General features: G+C 39.6%; 1 protein-coding gene across 6 annotated transcripts in view; it reads right to left on the reverse strand.

Annotated features, from left to right (window-relative positions):
- The window catches only part of MCF2L (MCF.2 cell line derived transforming sequence like), a 110,434-nt gene that overhangs the window by 6,557 nt on the left and 85,261 nt on the right, over positions 1 to 18,616 (reverse strand). For 5 of the 6 annotated variants that reach the window (XM_068425168.1, XM_068425171.1, XM_068425170.1 and 2 more), the window contains 13 exons: positions 15,330 to 15,445; positions 14,292 to 14,361; positions 12,992 to 13,084; positions 12,756 to 12,848; positions 11,296 to 11,421; positions 10,392 to 10,613; positions 9,712 to 9,804; positions 9,076 to 9,154; positions 8,859 to 8,925; positions 7,464 to 7,579; positions 1,066 to 1,193; positions 328 to 440; positions 110 to 213 (listed from right to left, as the gene is read on the reverse strand). In XM_068425168.1, coding sequence (XP_068281269.1) covers positions 110 to 213; positions 328 to 440; positions 1,066 to 1,193; positions 7,464 to 7,579; positions 8,859 to 8,925; positions 9,076 to 9,154; positions 9,712 to 9,804; positions 10,392 to 10,613; positions 11,296 to 11,421; positions 12,756 to 12,848; positions 12,992 to 13,084; positions 14,292 to 14,361; positions 15,330 to 15,445 — 1,420 coding nt within the window. Of the gene's footprint in view, positions 1 to 109; positions 214 to 327; positions 441 to 1,065; positions 1,194 to 5,405; positions 5,481 to 5,834; positions 5,895 to 7,463; positions 7,580 to 8,858; positions 8,926 to 9,075; positions 9,155 to 9,711; positions 9,805 to 10,391; positions 10,614 to 11,295; positions 11,422 to 12,755; positions 12,849 to 12,991; positions 13,085 to 14,291; positions 14,362 to 15,329; positions 15,446 to 18,616 lie in introns of all 6 variants that reach the window. The other variant, XM_068425173.1, reaches the window with a different exon arrangement.

Genomic DNA, 18,616 nt, shown 5'->3' on the forward strand with positions numbered 1-18,616 from the left:
AAAGAAAAAAAAACCCAAGAAAACATGATATGGTTGGGTTTTTTCCACAACTTTCTTTCATAATAGGACTTCAGAGAGACAATAATCTCATTTATAATAAATAGCCTACCAGAGCTGCTTAAAGATTGAGCTGATTTTGAATTGCCTATGAGCATCAGCAGATTGTTTGCTGGGATCCAACCTTCTCTACCAGTGCTCAGGTTCTTTACATACCTAAAAAAATATAAAAAATAAAAAGTCAAATTGCTTCATTTGATGCCTTTGAAAGTTTTGTGCCTTCCAAACACAGTTCTGCGTATAAAAATTTCCAAACACAGATCTGCATACCAAAGTCCATCCTCCCCTTCACGAATCAGTTGAACTAGATCTCCACTTTTCACTGTAAATTCTTCAGAAACTCCTTTCTCATAATCAGTCACAACTGTATATTTACCAGGAGTCTGAATGCACACAGAGGAAAAACATAAACAAATTATTTCTATTGAGTACTTCAAAGTAAGTTGCAGCTTTTGTTACGAAATTACAGTACTTTTCCCTTCTTTCTCACGCACGTACATGCTGAAGACAGTGTAAATATACACACTGAGAGGCAGTAAAACTTTGCTGTTCAGTTACATGCAAATTCAGTACATGAATTCTCACACCCTGAAAAACATTCAGTGAAATGTTTCCATTACAAAAATTAATTGAAATCTCTAAAAAAAACCCACCAAACCCCAAAATAAAACCAAAACAAAACCAAACTCGCAAACTAGTGACATGATCTATGTGTGGAAGTCTGTTGACACGGTAGCTGAGCATATCATCACTTGACTGCTGTACTCTGGCATAAGCAGTCACAGTCTCACTAGTATGCGGATACACAAAGGCACAGATGGACCTTCCCAAGGTACAAACACAAGGCTGATTTAAGAGGAGGGGATATTCCCCTTCGAATTTTGCCCAGCTGAGGATTTCAAGGCAGACACTTTCCTTCTTGCAAGCTTCAAAAGCATTCCTATATACTGCCACACACAATGTATCAGTAACATTTGCTTAGCTCAATAGCAAAGCATTTCTGGTTACCAGCTTCATCTCGCTTCCCCCTCCGCCTCCTTCTTCCTCCGCATCCGATGAATTCAGCGGATCTTCAGCACTAGACCAGCCATCATTTTCTTCAGATGCATCAAGAGAATGAGACGTTTTAGCCCAACCTTGGGGAATAAACAGCCAATGGTTAACTTTGCAGCAGTGAGCCACTGACTGGGAGAAATGTTCTTCCCACCGAAAAGCTCTTAAGTGATCAACATAAACAGGAGGAAAACCATACGTGGGGAAGTTATTACAGCCACTGGGTGAAATTCACAGCTGGCAAAACTTGGCCTGTTTCCATCAGAGTAAGTGGAGTTGTGGCAATGCACAGGAGTGAATTTGGCCCTTTGGATTTATATAGAGGGAAACAGATGGAAAGAACACAAACTCCCAACTAAAAAGCAGCTAATTCTCTTTTATACAAAGATGAACAATAGATAAATACTCTTTTTCTTGGGAGGAGGTAGAAGACAGAAATGGACATGCTATGGGAAGAGGATGAACACACAGGGTTGCCACTCAAAGCAACCTCACCAGTCTGCTGGAATGAGGGACAGATGCACATTGCCTCCTTCAAACTGTTGAGCACTTAGAGCTCTCAAGAAATTCAACACAAGCTACAGGCACTCCGTACTTCGCCTGACGAGGCAGCTTATTACTTAAGGGTATTCAGGTTGACACAAGGATACTTAATCACGCTGACTTATCTTGGTATTAAGTCACTGCACCAAACACCACAAGAACAATCTCCTGTCTGTCATTTATTGCCAAGTGTTCCTTTTTCTCTCTTAGGTGAAGCATTTCGTTTATTTACGAAGCTGAATCATGTCCAGAGGGCACGAAATCCTTTTCCAAATAAAACTACAGTATGTTTTACTAGTGGGATGCTTTTCACCAAGGTCAGCAGCTGCTAATAAATGTGTCAAGCTTGTAATGAAAAAAAGTCATAATAAAAGAGACAAATATTTGTAAGTAAGAAAGATTTTGGTTCAAGCCAAATGGTAACAACAATGAAACTCAATGAAAAGAATGAAAGGAAGAACAAATCTCCCAATTTTTATGTAAATATTAGTTAAGTTGAGAAAGCACCAGCATTTTTGCTCTTCACTGCTTCTGAGGCATTTGTTGCATGGCTGGTCATCCAGTTCATTAGGAAAAAAACTGAGCATCATCAGAGTAAAGCCAAAGCAATCTAAGAATCATAGAAAGAAATCACACCCAGAGCACACCAAATGGAGCAGGACTGTTACCTCGCCTGCGCTGCTGGATGACCTGCACAAGGTTAGAAGTACTGACCCATTTGGCCCTGTCCAGGGTTAAGAATGAACTTCCATCTGTGAAGAAACTGAGCAATAAATTTGTGCTGTATTCCATGCAAATTTCCTTGGAAGCTCACATCTTACAGTTGGCTCGTGGGACACAGCCGAAACCCTTTCTGTTATTTTCAAGTTAAGAACAATGCAACAAGAGAAAATTTGGTTTCTCCTAACTGTTCCAAGCTCTCGTTAGAAACAGAACCAATGAGTTGCACAAAAGAAAAAGAAAGTGAAATCACTGTAATTGCTCTGGCTGTAGCATCATACTCACTAGCCTGCTCATCTGGAACGTTTTGGATAACAGCTCACGTTCCTCAGCCTCTTTCTTTTCATATATTGTGCTGATGTGGGTAAGAGCAGACCTGCCTGATCCTGCCAGAGCAACAGTACTCCTACTCCTCATACAAGCTGGCACTCTACTATTACCAAGTCCGTATAAAAGCCCATATGTGCATTCTGCACCATGTGACTAAATCAGAACTCCCTTTAAAAGGCAGGAAATGTCAGAAAATGGCAGACAGTCTTGAGAAAAGCCAAGGTTATGCAGGAATGAGCTTAGATTTGATGGTGTGGAAAACCAATAACTCATTAACCACTTCTCTTCAGAAATGGGCCCACAGGTTTCTTCACAGAGATAGGATCTATCTGCAAGATGTGATTCCGTCACCAAATCATTTTCCTTGACCTCACTGCGATGTAAGTCGGAGCGAGGTAGCAGTGAAAGGAAATGAGTGGGGGCAATGCGCTCTGCACCAGGGAGCTGTGACCATCACCTGGTGCAGTTTCATCCTGAAATGAAACGTCAACTGCCTGCTTATCCCTCTTTGAGTTGGGGAAGGAGAAGAGATAAAGTGGCAGAAAAGAGATTGGAAGGTGCGAGGCAGAAACGGGAGTTACTAGATATTTTAAATTCATTTACTTGGTTTAGTGGTTTCATAAAGTGAGAGGCTGCTGGACAGGACAGCAAATCAGACAAGTCTGTTCTGAGGACACAACAATTTTACTGTAAATTAGCAATGATCAAGGACTCTCCACTCTGGAAAATTCCATCCTCCCTGAAAAAGGCCACAAAATACCCTTTGCTTTCTGATAGCATTTTTAGGCCCTCAGGATTTCCATGATACCTGGAGATCTCAGAGGATTGACTGCTACCTGCAGAAAATTTAACCTTGTGGAGTTTCTGCATATGTCCAGCCTGGGATTGCATTGCCTGCTGCTCAGACAAGCTGAATGATCTTGCATAAAGTTTCGCTAGCACAGCAGCTGAACCTGCATTGTTTCCACAGGTGAGGCAAAGACAAAGGCTGTGGAAACCTGGAAAGGAGGATGATGGTAGGGCTCAAAACAGCTTCATATTTAGAATAAGATTTTCTAAAAGAGATGGTGGTGGAAAGAGAGGCAGGAAGAGAAGGACTGCTATCCTTGTACTCTCTGGTTAACTAGCCCCAGGGATTTGTACTCAAGCCTTCACCAACAGTTTTGCTGGTTAGAAACAGGTCACAGAATCACAGAATCACAGAATGTTAGGGATTGGAAGGGACCTCGAAAGATCATCTAGTCCAATCCCCCTGCCGGGGCAGGATTGCCTAGACCATATCACACAGGAACGTGTCCAGGCGGGTTTTGAATGTCTCCAGAGAAGGAGACTCCACAACCTCTCTGGGCAGCCTGTTCCAGTGTTCGGTCACCCTCACCATAAAGAAGTTTTTCCTCATATTTAAGTGGAACCTCCTGTGTTCCAGCTTGCACCCATTGCCCCTTGTCCTGTCAAGGGATGTCACTGAGAAGAGCCTGGCTCCATGCTCTTGACACTTGCCCTTTACATATTTGTAAACATTAATGAGGTCACCCCTCAGTCTCCTCTTCTCCAAGCTAAAGAGACCCAGCTCCCTCAGCCTCTCCTCATAAGGGAGAGTTCCACCCCCTTAATCATCTTCTTGGCTCTGCGCTGGACTCTCTCTAGCAGTTCCCTGTCCTTCTTGAACTGAGGGGCCCAGAACTGGACACAATATTCCAGATGCGGCCTCACCAGGGCAGAGTAGAGGGGGAGGAGAACCTCTCTCGACCTGCTGACCACACCCCTTCTAATACACCCCAGGATGCCATTGGCCTTCTTGGCCACAAGGGCACACTGCTGGCTCATGGTCATCCTGTTGTCCACTAGGACCCCCAGGTCCCTTTCCCCTCCTCTGGTCTCCAACAGGTCTGCCCCCAACTTGTACTGGTACATGGGGTTGTTCTTGCCCAGATGCAGGACTCTACACTTGCCCTTGTTATATTTCATTAAATTTCTCCCCGCCCAACTCTCCAGCCTGTCCAGGTCTCTCTGAATGGCTGCGCAGCCTTCCGGCACATCAGCCACTCCTCCCAGTTTTGTGTCATTTAACTGAAATGCTTTTTTATTCTTTGCTTAGCTGTGGGTTGGGATGACAGGAGGCAAACTGCTACAAGGGGTTCAGTTAAATCACCTGGGGTTCACAGGGTGGTGAAAATTGCCTACTATCACCCAAAGAAAGATGCAACAGGCCTGCGACTACAGGAGTAAATGCAGATCTAAAATGGAAATTCCGCATGACAGGATGATCCCCACTCTGACTAGAGTACACTCATTTTGGATTTTTTTTTTTTCAAAAGTTAAATCCTCTCCACAAGGGGCACAGTGACGGGAGGATGCTAATTGGAAAACCAAGTGTCTCATAGCAACTGGATGCCACTATAGTTCCATTAAACATCTAGCTTCTGGTTATTTCTTCAGCAGAACATCCCTTTTCCACTGCTCTCTCCCAAAAAACTAGTTAGCCATATGCTACTTTATTCAATGCCAAGGTAAAACTTCAACCAGTTGTGCTATCAAGAACAGTATATACAGAAGCTGACAGACCTGCTTGGAAAAACTCAGCTGGTATCAGTAACGCTGCACGCAACAGTATCATACAGGTATCTCCAGTGCTCTGATGTAACAAATTATAGGAGGGATGAGTGGATATTTGTGGAGTACAAGATGTGGTATCACTCTACCTCTTAAACCAAAAGGAGTTGGGTCACTCACTACTTCATGACGTTTAGCTTTTTTGTCAGGACTGGTAGGAAAAGCTGCAGGAGGATGAATAGGCAAAAAACACAGAAGAGAGATATTGAAGAACTGGAAAAAAGAGAATAGGTGGATTGCATGCTAAATACCTTTGAGTTTACACTGGAAAACAAATGGATTTCTGTAACAACTCTAGTTTTAGCCATCATTGGTCACTTACAGTAGAAGGAATTAATTATTTACATATAGTTATTTGAAGATAAATTGACAAATGTATTTTACAGTAATAGATGGAAGTATGTGTAAACTTTTCTAAATGAACTAGACATCAACTGAATACAATTAATTTAAATTTTAGACAAACATTACCAAATTTAAACAATCATTTTTATATACATCTAGTGCTACAGCAATACCTGGTCCTGTAAGAAGGATCATTGGCAATGTCTGGCTTTTAGCAGAAGAAGATGGAGTTTCTGTCAAGGCAAGCATGGGATATTAGTGCTCACCCCATTAGCATTAGATACGCAACCCTAGAGCCTCTCCAGAAAGAACTCAAAGGTAATCAGGTTTTAAAAAGGCATTCTGAAAAGATGCTTGGGAAAAAAAAAAAATCATGCTCTTGAACAAGTGCCATCATCTTAATGCAATTCAGACTGTTCAAAAATAGCTGCTCAAAGCAAGAAGTGAATGTACCAGTGTGATTACTTGGCAGGAGGAAGCAAGAAAGGTCTCAGACCCCTGTTGCCTGTTTTGGCAAAAAAAGTAAAGACCATTTCTGGAAGCATAAGGAAATTTTTATTTATTTTTCTATCCAGCAAAACAACATTGTCATACACATTTTGCTGAGCCATGCTTTGGGAGTTCTGTTAGCAAGGATACCAATATAGAAATACTCTAGAAAACCTTGATTCCTTTTTGCCAAGTACAGGCACATTTGGGGCAGATCCACTGAAGCTAGAAGCAGGCCAGGTGTCTGATCTGAAGACAACTTCCTTCCTCTAGGATTCCTACAGGAATGGGGCACTATAAACTCCTTCCTTGACCTTGATAGTAAGACTGGAGGCATTGGAAACTGCACTTCTTCCCTTGCATCTCCAACAGCTCTTCTCCAAGCTGCATCTCCCTCTCCCACTCTGGAGCTGATTTCTCTCGAAATTTCCCTGTCAGGGTCAGTGACTCAGAAACCCAGCTTGAACTTAGGGGAACAGGCTAGTGCATACACTGAAAACCTGTTACACTACACACACACACAGAGTGATGCTTCAATTACAGCCTTAAACAGAAAACAATCTAGCTTTTTTAAAAAATTACCTTTCTGACTTTTGAGGTTAGTAAAGCCCTGCAGCGTAAAGCGCTTTTTTGACAGTACAGAGCATTCTGAGGTAGAGCTAGTGTCATCTACAAAGGAAGAGAAAGACACAAAGAAAGGGGAGAAGGCCATGAAGAGGTCAAGGCAAAAATTCGTTCACAGCCCTGCCAGGGAACCGGCACATTAGGATGAGAAAGGACAACTAAAAGTCCAGGTACAACAGAAGAACCCAAGTGGCCAGTTGTTCTCACCGTGCATGGGCTTGTATTGCCACTGGTCTAGTAAATAATCCCCGTGATGGGAATCAAAATTCAAGAGAAAAATAATACACTTCTGAACAGATAATGCCAAGAAATGTATGCAGAGGAAGAGAAATCTGAGAAGCTGGGCAGCTCTAAGAGAAGACCTACTGCATACTTGGGCCTCATAACCCCCATTACCACCTCCTGCTGGCTACCCTTCACCAAAGCAGCTTTGGGCCTGTCCACACCACACAGTGGAACACAGAAGCCCCCGAGGTAAGGGCAGATGGGACCAGCACGCTGGTGCAATGTGGGCAGCACTTTGTGGGTGGGCTGCCTTAGTGCTGAAAGCAGCACAGCCCTCCTCGTTCAGGTGGAACGCTGTGTTTGCCTGCACTACCGTGGCTGCTCTACTGGTGGATCTGCCTGTGCATCTGCAGCGCAGGCATGCTTTTGCAATTAAAGATAACAATACATACTTGTAAACTCACCTTTGCCTTTCTCAGGGTACTTTGGTGCTACTGTGGTGCCATAACCTTCTAGACTTGTGAGATCAGCTTTTCTTTCGTCCATTTTTCTGGTGTTTCTGATGTGGTTCCGTGAAGGACTGATTATTGGAAGAAAATTAAGACAATTAATCCATCTCCAGCAAATTTGGGTCTGAACAGGGGCGATGACCTTTGGTCACAGGCTGCTTTTTACATACAGATATATAGACTGAAAACCATTTATTAGCTACTTCCCAGATCATAGCTTCCAGGACTGAAAAAGTCATTGGTGATTGTGCATTTAAAGACCATGAGCACATACAAAAGAGAAAGGCTCCCCTAACTGACTGCAAACACATGTACTACTGAAAAGACAGCTCAGGACACTTCCACTCACTCTCACCTACAGGCACACATTCTGTGCTGACAGTTTCCTCCTGAACATACTAAGGAAAAAAAAGAAAAATAAAGGAATAAACTCCGCCCCTCAGAAGCTTTTAACACAGGAACAGATGAGGGATGAACAAAGAACATGGGCTGAATCTTGCAGTTGGATTCCCATCACACCTCCGACTGGGAATGGAGAAAGACATCCCACAAATATTATACATCTGGGAAATTCTCCCTGAGTGATAAGTAGATGCATAAAACATGCAAGGCAGAGAGCTACCGATACATATTCGAGCACACACCGTGTGGGAATGACTGAAGATATGAGCACATGGGCTTATGGGTACATACACATACACGTATCATGAAAAAAAGTGAGTAGCAGAGGATTGAAAAGAGGTGTCAGAGAAGGGCAGAACAGCAGGTGGGAGCAGACTAATATACAGGTTAGTAGGGTGAAGGATGAAAACCAGGAAAAGAAGAAAAGCTTGACTCAGAGCTTGGGACAGAGGAGGAATCAACACATCACTTGGTAAAAAAAAATGGGAGGAAAAGAAGGAACGTCAGCGAAAAGATAATGTCCTGAAAAGGACAAAAAGGTAATGTGAAATTGGAAGAGGAACAAAGAAAAAAATAATCCAGGTGATAGAAAAGAACAGAGAAGGAAGGAAAAGGCTGCTCCACATAACTCTGTTATCTGTGTGTAAAATATATAATTAGCTGTTCAACAAACAGAACCATAACACCACCAGGATTTTGGCTGGTGCAGAAAATTACTTTCCTGTGCTGTTCTTTATCAACTGGGAAAGCCCATGCCACTGCTTCTCAGTTTAACAGTTTGGGAGCTGTATAAACCCCAAGCTTTATAGCTTTATAGTAGCAAGAGACCTAAAAAACCCTAAGACGTAAGGGCCAGTATTAAGGGATAGCAGTAATGAAGAACTGCAAAGTGGATGTATTTGTATATTTGCAAGACAGCCAGGCTGATTTGATAACACACATACTTACCTTGTACAAGATGATGCTGGTAGAGGTAAACTCTGTGTGTGTTCTAGTGTCCTGTGCTGACTAGCTTCTGTAATGGAGGAAAGAAAAAGAATGATTAAATTGATTTGTATTTTGAACTTTTCATTTTTACAGTCCTACACAGTGAAGACATACAGGGCAGGTTTTGAAGTTCAAAGAGAAAAGAGATTTAAAAGACAGATATATGCAAAATCTTTACCTCTGCATGCCTGCAGTTGACTCGTCAGCACTTTTCTTATTTCATTTACCCAAGTAGCTTTAACTTCAGGGGTTGGTGCCTACCCGGAAATAAGTATAATCAGCCATCAAGCATAGAATACTTACTACACAAAGAGCTGCATGCCAAAGCACAGCCTCAGAGGAATTCTTCAAGAGGGACAGACAGAACCCCCTCTCTAGTCCTTCAGTGAAAAGAAACTAGTTTTGAGAAATAGAACACACCGAGGCAGAGGCTGTGCATGTGCTACACTCAAGCCCCAGCTCCCAGCAAACTACTGCTCCAGTGAGAGTAATAGCAATGGTGTATACAATATCCTCCACGGATTTGGTAAAACATTTTTTTTCCTCGCCCAGAAGACTCTGCCTTTGAAATATACCATTTAAGAAACTGCCTTATGACTTAATCTGTTCACTGTTCGGTTTTTAGGGGTGGGGGTGCTTGGGTGAGTTTTGTTGTTGCTTTTATATTTCCTCATCACTGTCTATGATATAGACTATGATATAGTGATATAATAAAGGAAAAAAACCCCAGATGATCTTAGAGTTAGACTTTTCTTTCCTTTCTCTCTTTTCCTCACCCCCTCTTTCTTTTTTTAGGCAGTGGCATGTTATTTACCTGTATGATGTAAACTTCTTCCCTTGCATTATACCAGATCTCAAATTTTTTTGCATCACCTTTGACATTTTCTGTTATTCCAACTGCTGCCATCTGGAAGCAAGAGAAGAGAAGCTGACCTACCAAATTTCAATTATTATAACAACAGAAGCAGGTGGCTACTGGTATTCTTCGGTACCCTATTTCTGAAAAGCAAAGCCACATTTAACTTCTTGCTCAAGGAAAAGAATAACTAATAACACACAATCTGTATGTTGGATGTAAGACATTTAGTGCTTTGTGTCAGCTTGGCTACCTCGGAAGGAAGAAAGGTTTAGGTACATTACATTGAGACTGACCCACAGGATGCCTTTTAAAATCCAGACCATCAAATCTTACATCTATTTTATATTACCCTGCTCTACTAATTTTTACATTTTCTGTGTGATTAATGCAACTGCCATTCAGCTGACTAGTATGTTTTGGATTTTCTCAAAGGATAATTTCCCCCTGCCCCGACTCTCTTAACAGACAGCAACACAAAGTGACACAGACCTGCATCACCAATTCAGTTTGCCTGAAAGGGTGAAGTTCCCAGTGCAAAACTATAACACATCTTCACAGACAAAAAACCAGAAGGTTGTATTACTGCAGGCTAAGCCCTCAGTACCTCGACCTTACTGGACTGCTCGGTGTCTTACATTTAAGGAGTGTTTGTAGCTGTAAGAAGGTGCTTTCTCATATCCCTCTCCGTTTTCTTCTCGCTTTTTACAGAACAGCACTGCTTTCTCATGGAGGAAGAGGTGTCGCTGCATTGGCTTGAAGCGTGCCAAATCTTTCACCTTCGAGTGACCCTTTTTATGATCAGTCCAGACATTGAAGGATCCCTGCATTAAAAGCTTGCCGAGCTCATTCAGGTTTCCCTGGAACAAAGAAAAGCAATATTTATAACTACAAAGAGATAACATCAGAGTAAAACACACGCTCTGAACAGGTCTTTACAAGTTCTGTTGTTCCAAGTACTCTCTCACATCAATGTTTATGTTGGGTTGGGAAATGTAACAAAAATAAAGTCAGTGCTGGATTTTTACCCATAGTTTTCCCTCTCCCCGCTGTTCAGGCAGGATTTTACAGTCAAGAGTACCAGTAGCAAAGATAGAGAGATCTACACAGAGAGGGGGAGGCACAATACACATATTTGGTTTTCTTCAAAACACTGCTCCAAAGCTCCTTACATTGTTGGGTTTTTTAACTGGAAGTTTTGGGTGTAGTTTTACACGTGGATATAAAAACTTAGTAGTGACTCCCATTTGGCAGTAGCCTAAACCAGACTTTTCAGGATTATTTTCTGTTTGTAACTTGGAGTCAAGTAGATCAAAGGAAGAAAACTTGGGTAGATGGAGCAAAATATTATTCATAGCAGGAAAACTTCAGAAGAGTATAGAGTGATCCATTTTCCATTATTTTCATTACACAATTCAGTCTAAAGGCACCCTTTGTAAAACATTCTTCTCATCATTAGTACACAGTATGGGGTATGCTGTACATATCTCTAAGAAATAAATGAAAATAAATTAAAAAATAAGTAAAAATACTGTTACTCACATCGTAGCCTGTAATGGCTATCTGGTGCATAGAATCATTAACTGCTTTGAGAATACCCAGTATAGAAGTTAATGCCTCCTGAAGATCTTCCGCACCTTCACAGTTCTTACTGTACTTCAGCATTTCCTGAGAGGGCAGGGAATGACAACATACTTAGGAACATTCAAATTTTAACACTGAATTTAGGTTTTTAAATTAAGCGTTTAAAGTTTTTAAAGTTATCCAGTAAAGTTTAATACCATATAATCTAGTGGGTTAAATACTGTCTGGAACTCAGAAGACCCTAAAGTTTTACTTCTCATCTCTGCTGCTAATTACCCAAATATATTTCATTCACCTAAATGTTTTATAAGCACTATCTAAGAATTTTAGAAGACTAACTTTACAAACATTTTTCATCATAATTGATAAAAAAACACCTACCCCAAAATTAGTAACTTTTTATATTCGTTACTTTTTAGAAGTGAACAAATGTAAAAACACAGGCAAATTTCATTTATTATTTGAATTATAGTGAGGCCTGGGATGCTAGTAACCAACTTAAACTTACTGCACTGAGCATTGTTTCCACATTTGAAAAGGCACATTCCTTCTCTGAAGGGCTTATTGGTGAAGCTGCATCTTCCGGTTTGAGGCAGATAAACATAGCTGCAAGTTCACATAGAATCCTCTAGACTTCACAGTATGAGAATAAGCATTTTCTGATGGACTGCAGGAACTAAAGTTACTTTAAATCGAAAACCTTTCAAATACTCCTCTCTTCATACAAGCTTAATGTAATTAATTCTTTAGAAGCAGTTAACTTTAACTCAGTTTTAACTCAAGAGTAAATTTGGTCTAAGGTAATTTTTTTAAACTACTGTTAAATTAAATTATTTAAATATGTGTCTAGGTGGGAAATGTTTCTTAAAACAAGGCAGCTTCAAACATTGCGAAAACTTAGACATCAATTTCAAAATTTGTAATAGTGTATTGCTCTCATTTTGCTCTCTCAGTATAGCACACTTAAGTGAATCACAATGGCATTCCTCCTAAAAATACCATACAGTGCTGTCAGTTAAGTACATTTCCTAGAACCCAGCAGGGCAAATTCCTGTAATATGCATGAGGTGACCATAACTGGCGAGTAACAAGTACTTCAGACGCTCTCTTTTCTTTGTTGCAAAGGTTTCTTGGTCCATCTGTTTCCCCTAATCAACTTTTGATTCTTCTCTTCAGCAGAAATATAAGGGGAAAAGAAGTTACATAAGGTGTCTCTGTGGTAACATTTGCCTGTCTACTAGTAGCTTTTTGGCTGAAAGGAACCAAGCTGGAAGTTGATAGACTGGGATTTGTCTCTGTTTCAATTTATACATCTGTCTTCTAACTTTCAGGTTTCTCTCCAGCAGGATGAGAGAAACAGCATTGAAAAAAAACAAAAGCACAAAATATACTTAGTGTTATAGTTTAGTAACACATACCTTTAGCAATAATTGGTATTTGGTTATTCTTTGAACAGGTTTCAGCAAGTATGAGTCCAAACTGAGCTTGTGATCGAGTTTTCTTTGACATTCCTGTAATCAGTGTTGGATTTCATCAGTACACTGATCAGTATTTCTGTTATTTATTCTTGACGTAAATGATGAAGTTTAAAAAAACCAACCAAAACAAACAACACCACCCCCCCCAAATATTTCAGAGACTCACAGAAGCATACCTGAAAGAATACAGAATCTGAAAACTGCCTCCACAAACTTTCAGATCGAGGTTTATTTTGACAGTATTTTTCATAAATCTGGAAATCTTCCATCTGAAATTGGGGATACAAGCAAGAAATTAATAAATTCTTGTGAATTTAATAGACAAAGTTCATAAGAATTTTTTCATAATCAATAATGCTAAGAAAAAACAAAAACAAAAAAATGCAATTCCTTGAGGCATCCCAAGCAAAAAGCAATTGTTCAGAATCACTGATTTTGTAATGGCTACTAATTTTGTACTTGGAACATCAGAATAAAATGTTCTTGTTAGTGTTTGCTTCAGCTGAATGTTAAGCACCTTATGAAGAAGCATATATTATATTTACAAATACATTTCTATTACAGTATGAAAATACTTCCATGAATGCCCAACCATGAGTCCCTCTGTGCAACTTATTTAAAAGTCTTTGCTTTTTTTTCTGTTGTACATTTTCATTTTATGAATGTGTTTTTCACTGGGAATTGAACTAAGGTAGACCAAGCAGTTTGTGGCCCTTATCACTTCAGCAACTAAACAGCATGAATTCAGCACTTGTTGAAAGCAAAAGGAAATAAGACTGTTGAAAATGTCATGGTAACTATAGATAGAAAGGAAAGACTAGGTAGGAAATCAGCAGGCACTGAAGTACCTCTGTCCCTCAGTTTTAGGAAACAGCATCTCCATGGATGTAACCAGGAAACAGAATGGGGAGAGATGGCTGCTCCCGGGAGTTTTAGAACGTCAATAGGTAGCAACAACAGGAGACTGATTTCCATAAACAGATTCCTATTTAGCCTTTGGTATATATTATGGGTGAGACTCATTGTTTAATAAATGCCAGATTAAAAAAGTTTCATTCTGTCATAGCTTTCTATTTTCAGAATAAAAATATTTTGTACTTACTCTGTTGAGGTATACTCTTCAAAGAAAATAGAAAAGAACAACAAAAAAATCCAGTAAAGAAATCTAACCAAGTAAACCAATCATTTATAGTGACGTGAAATGATGCAGTGCATGACTATTCTTCATGTTTTCCTAACTGCTACTTTAATAAAGCAGTTTTCTTTCAACAAGGTAGTAGCTCTTCCTAACAAAATTAATTACCCCACACAGCAGAAAATATCCCCAACTCTCAATTAACATGTACATTCTCAACCTGTTACGTGTTCAAGGCAAATGAAGGGGATGTGGTGGCAATTACTACATGAAAATCACTCTCACATGTTACAGTCCTAGAGGGGCTTATGAATGAAATGCCAGCAAAAGATGACACATACCTGATCCAGAAAGCACCGTCCTACTAGTTCTGGGTATTCTACGTAGTTTTCTAGTTCTCTCAAGAATATTCTATGAGGAAGAAGATTTTCTTAGACCATGTTAAAAAATTTGTACTAAATGTTCACATTCTTGCAATTAATTTTCTAAACTTTTGGAAACAGAGTTATAATTCTGTACTACAAAACTAAACAAACTCTTTTAGATCATGTACTTAAAAAAGGATAGCGAATAAAAATGAATATTCTGACCAATTTCTTTTAGCTTACTGTTGCTACAACTGAAATCAAATATAAGATTGGAGAGGAAAGGGGATTTTGTTTCCCTGCCTTATGTATTCAGCAGCAGGATTTGTACAGTTTAGTTTGGTTTTTCCTTCCAAATACTACCAAACACCACAAAGCAAACAAATGAACCAAACCCTACCTCCCCAAACCAAAAAAACCCACCCAAAAAAATCAGTGGCAAAACTTCCAGTCTAGTTTTGCCTGAATAAGTGACAGCTATTTAATATGCTTAACTTCTCTTGAAAATACTTCTCTTTTCTACCAATTTAACTATTATCCTGTGAAGAAACACTTCTTCACTTTGCTGCTAGAATCCTCTAGCAGCAAGGATTCAAACTTCAGAGAGGTCACTCAAGTATAAAATTAACCAGCATCAACCAGATGTAAGAGTTGAGAATTTGTGGTTTAGAATAATAATTTACTTTCCATAGCAAATTTCATAAAAAATAAAAGAAACCCACACAAACCTTGCTTTAATTAGCTTGTAACCAGATCCCAATCCCTTTCTTCAGGAAGAGGACCACAATGCAAAATTTTACCTGTGTACTGCAAACTTTTGAATAAAGTTTCACGCAGCTTTGCTTATCTTCTGTAGATATTTTGCTTTTCCTCCTCCATGCAATATGAATTTTGAGACGCCAGATAGCCAGGCGGGACTCATTAAGGATCTTTTAGCAATTTAAATCAGATTAAAAGAAAAAGTATAAGAATCCCCTTCAAATGCTACTTTTAGATCTGAATGCAAATCCTCACCTGTTATGAAAGTGATAAATTTCTTCCATATTCCCAAACAAGATATCCTTCTTATTTTGCAGTTCTGGTGACATAAGATGAGCCATTAAGGGGTTGTCCATCTCTGCAGCATACCCCTGCAACACAGGAGAGGTGCACACTAATTATCTCCCTTGATTTGCAGTACTTACCTCATTTGACAAGGCATTCTGCCTGCAGGCTGATAGATAATAAAGAACGAGCTCAGTACTAATCATGAGAAAAAGTATACAAATTCTGTTTTTCCATCAGTTCAGTAAGACACACCTATAAGCTTTAGCAAGACACTTGAATAGTTACTGCAATTTTAGTTAAACAAGGATGAAACAAAGTCTGAAATCATTTCCACTAAGCAAAGGCTATGTATTGCCATACTGCTTACAAATTATAGTTCACACTTTTTCTGTTAGGCTTTACACACCTGAGTTTAAAGCCACAATTCCAGTACACATGCAAACCTTCACGCTAGTCTTAGCTATTAGTATGAGGGAACAAGCTGACTGTAGTTATTTCTGCAGGTAACAGAAACCACTAAGCTGCAAATTCTATCTTTAAGACATTTTCATTAGCTTTGGTACCAAAAGTCATTATTTTAGATTCTGACCTCTTCCATTTGTCATATAAGGCTACACACTCTTGTCTGTGTATCTGGCACAGATAAGGAAAAGAGAGCGCACAGGTGGCGTTAGCCCAGGAATGTACTCCTCTGGTGCCAAGGTCACTAATCTGTGATTAAGTGATCTCCCAAAACACTAAAAAAAACCAAAACCAAACAAACCCCCAAAAACCCTCAAACGAAACAAACCCCCCCCAACCAATCAACCAGACAAAACTGCAAGAATGCTCTAGTACCTGTGTTATAAGCAGATTTCTTAGTGTACAGGCACTGAAGAAAGATAATGCAACCTACCTTAGGTTTGGATTAGATTTCTCTTTTTTTTAAAAAAAACCCACAATTATCATGGACAAGGTGGTCACTGCATTAGTGATATTGATTATAATAAACTACACGGAATTATTAAAAACTGACAGATTAAATGAAAGGATAAGCAAAAGTGCACCTACAACCAAGATTTTCAATTTCAAAGTGATGTCCAAACTACAAAAAGTAGGAGAACTAGCTGGTAAAGTCAGGTAGCCTGAAGAATTCAAGCATTTGGATAGGACAGTGATTAGATTTTTTTTTTTTAAATCAGAAACATTCCTTTAAAAATCTGGGTATTTTTTCCTCAAACACCAAAAAAAAAGAAAAAGTAACCATATAGGCAAAGATGCTGGAGCTCATGGATAGCTAACCATTGGTCCCTCTCCCATATCTCTTCCCTCCAAACAGGAAAATGCAGAGTCTTAAAGAGAAGGAAAAAAGAAGTGGCACAGCCTTAGAAAAAGATAAAAATCATTTACTTAAAATGGAGTTAAAAAAAATCAGCAGGGAAAGAACAACTGCAGCCACCATGCAGTTTAGATGCGTTGAAGAGATGCATGAAGAGAATAATTCATTTCCACTTGAGGCACAGATGATGCTGAACATAGCAACAAAACCAGGAACGTCCTAAAGAAGGGGTACTTAACCCAGCTGAGGTGAAGACAAACCTGACAGAGCTCAGTACTTTGGAATTCTGAAAGAACAAACACGTGAAATCCATACATTGACAAAAAGCTGCTGACACTTTTTTTTTTTTTCCACTTCAGGCTGACGTAGTACTTATTTTAGAAATTTACTGTAAAAATCCTTCATGTTTTACTACCTATGCAGTACTTATGTTTTAAGAAAGGAGAGGGAAAGCTATCCCATGCAGCCACAGGGATCATTTAATCTTACTTTAAGAATATATAAGGCTTTGCTTAGTTTTCCATTTGAAAGCTGTTCTAAAAGCATGGCATTAAATGGAAAAAGGAGTTTAATACAATGCCTAAAAATAGCCTAGACCAATATTTTTCCCCAGTAAAAATTACTGGATTTCACAGACTAGAGCAGGATGACCATGGTTATTAATGAAAGGAAAACTCTCAAGCTCATATAGGAGCAGCTATAGGAGTTTCCCAGTGATCAATCTTGGGAACTACCTTGTTTTTTTTCTATTGTAATCTGTGGCAGAGAGAAAATGCATGGCAATTAAATATGACACAATAATAGGAGACACTGTCCACATGAAGGAGTATCAGGTTATTTTACGGGAAAAATGGGAAGATTAATAGAATAGGAGAAACAAAGAAACTGGGAGAATAGCCAGAACTATGGATGAATAACTAGAATTACTCAAAAGCTGGAAGACTGCCATTGAACCATACCTCAGCAAGGATCTGATCCAGAATTACTGTTGGCAGTCCCAATCACTGAAGTTCAAGAGAGATGAATCCCAAACTGCAAAGAGGCACGGAGAAGTGTACCTGGCACGATCAGAGTACTGGAGAGTCTATCACATCGGCAGAAAACCAACACAGCTTGGCCTAGCAAGACAAGAGTTGTACTATGCTCTACGCAAAACAAGAGTAATACCAGAGGAACAGAAAGATTCTGCAACAACCCTTCAGTAGCAGCAGTAAGGACCAAAAATCCTTCAACTATTTGAGTCTTGATTTTATTAACAAAACTGTACAGATATCATTGCATACAAAAGCAGGGAATAAAGTGATCCTTAAGGTCCACTCCAGACCTACCTTGCTTTATTACCACACATCATAAGATCATAGAACTGTTTTGGTTGGAAAGGACCTTTAAAGATCATCAAGTCCAACCATGAACCTAGCACTGCCAAATCCACCACTAAACCATGTCCCTAAGCACCACCTACTGTCATCAACACTTCCTAGCACTTGGACAGGACCCAAAACATAAATGCTATAGGAAGCTGAGCACAAACTAGGCAAAAGCAAGACCAGAGTTCAAAACCCTCATACAGTACTCTTACTCGAAGGCATGTACTCAGAAATTATCACTCTCAGTCCATAACTTAAGACAGTTCCTCTTTAGGAGCTTAACATTGGCACGGACACCAAGAGTATGCACTTGGCTCAATTCCAGTTCATCCTAATTGAAATAATTCAACCTCAGTTATCTGCAACTTCATCATCTCCTGCAGTCAAACTGGACCACAACAAAATGACACATCCTTGTCTGAAGACTTAACAAACCTGAGGAACAACAGAGAATACTGCAGCGTATTTCTACAAGCAACTCAGCAGTACTGCAATTGTGTCTCCACAAGTGTGGAGCAAAGGGAACACCTTTGTTTCCTTTACAATTTCTAATTGAGATATTATTATTA

This window comes from Nyctibius grandis, chromosome 2 (assembly GCF_013368605.1).
Source record: "Nyctibius grandis isolate bNycGra1 chromosome 2, bNycGra1.pri, whole genome shotgun sequence".
NCBI lineage: Eukaryota > Metazoa > Chordata > Aves > Nyctibiiformes > Nyctibiidae > Nyctibius > Nyctibius grandis.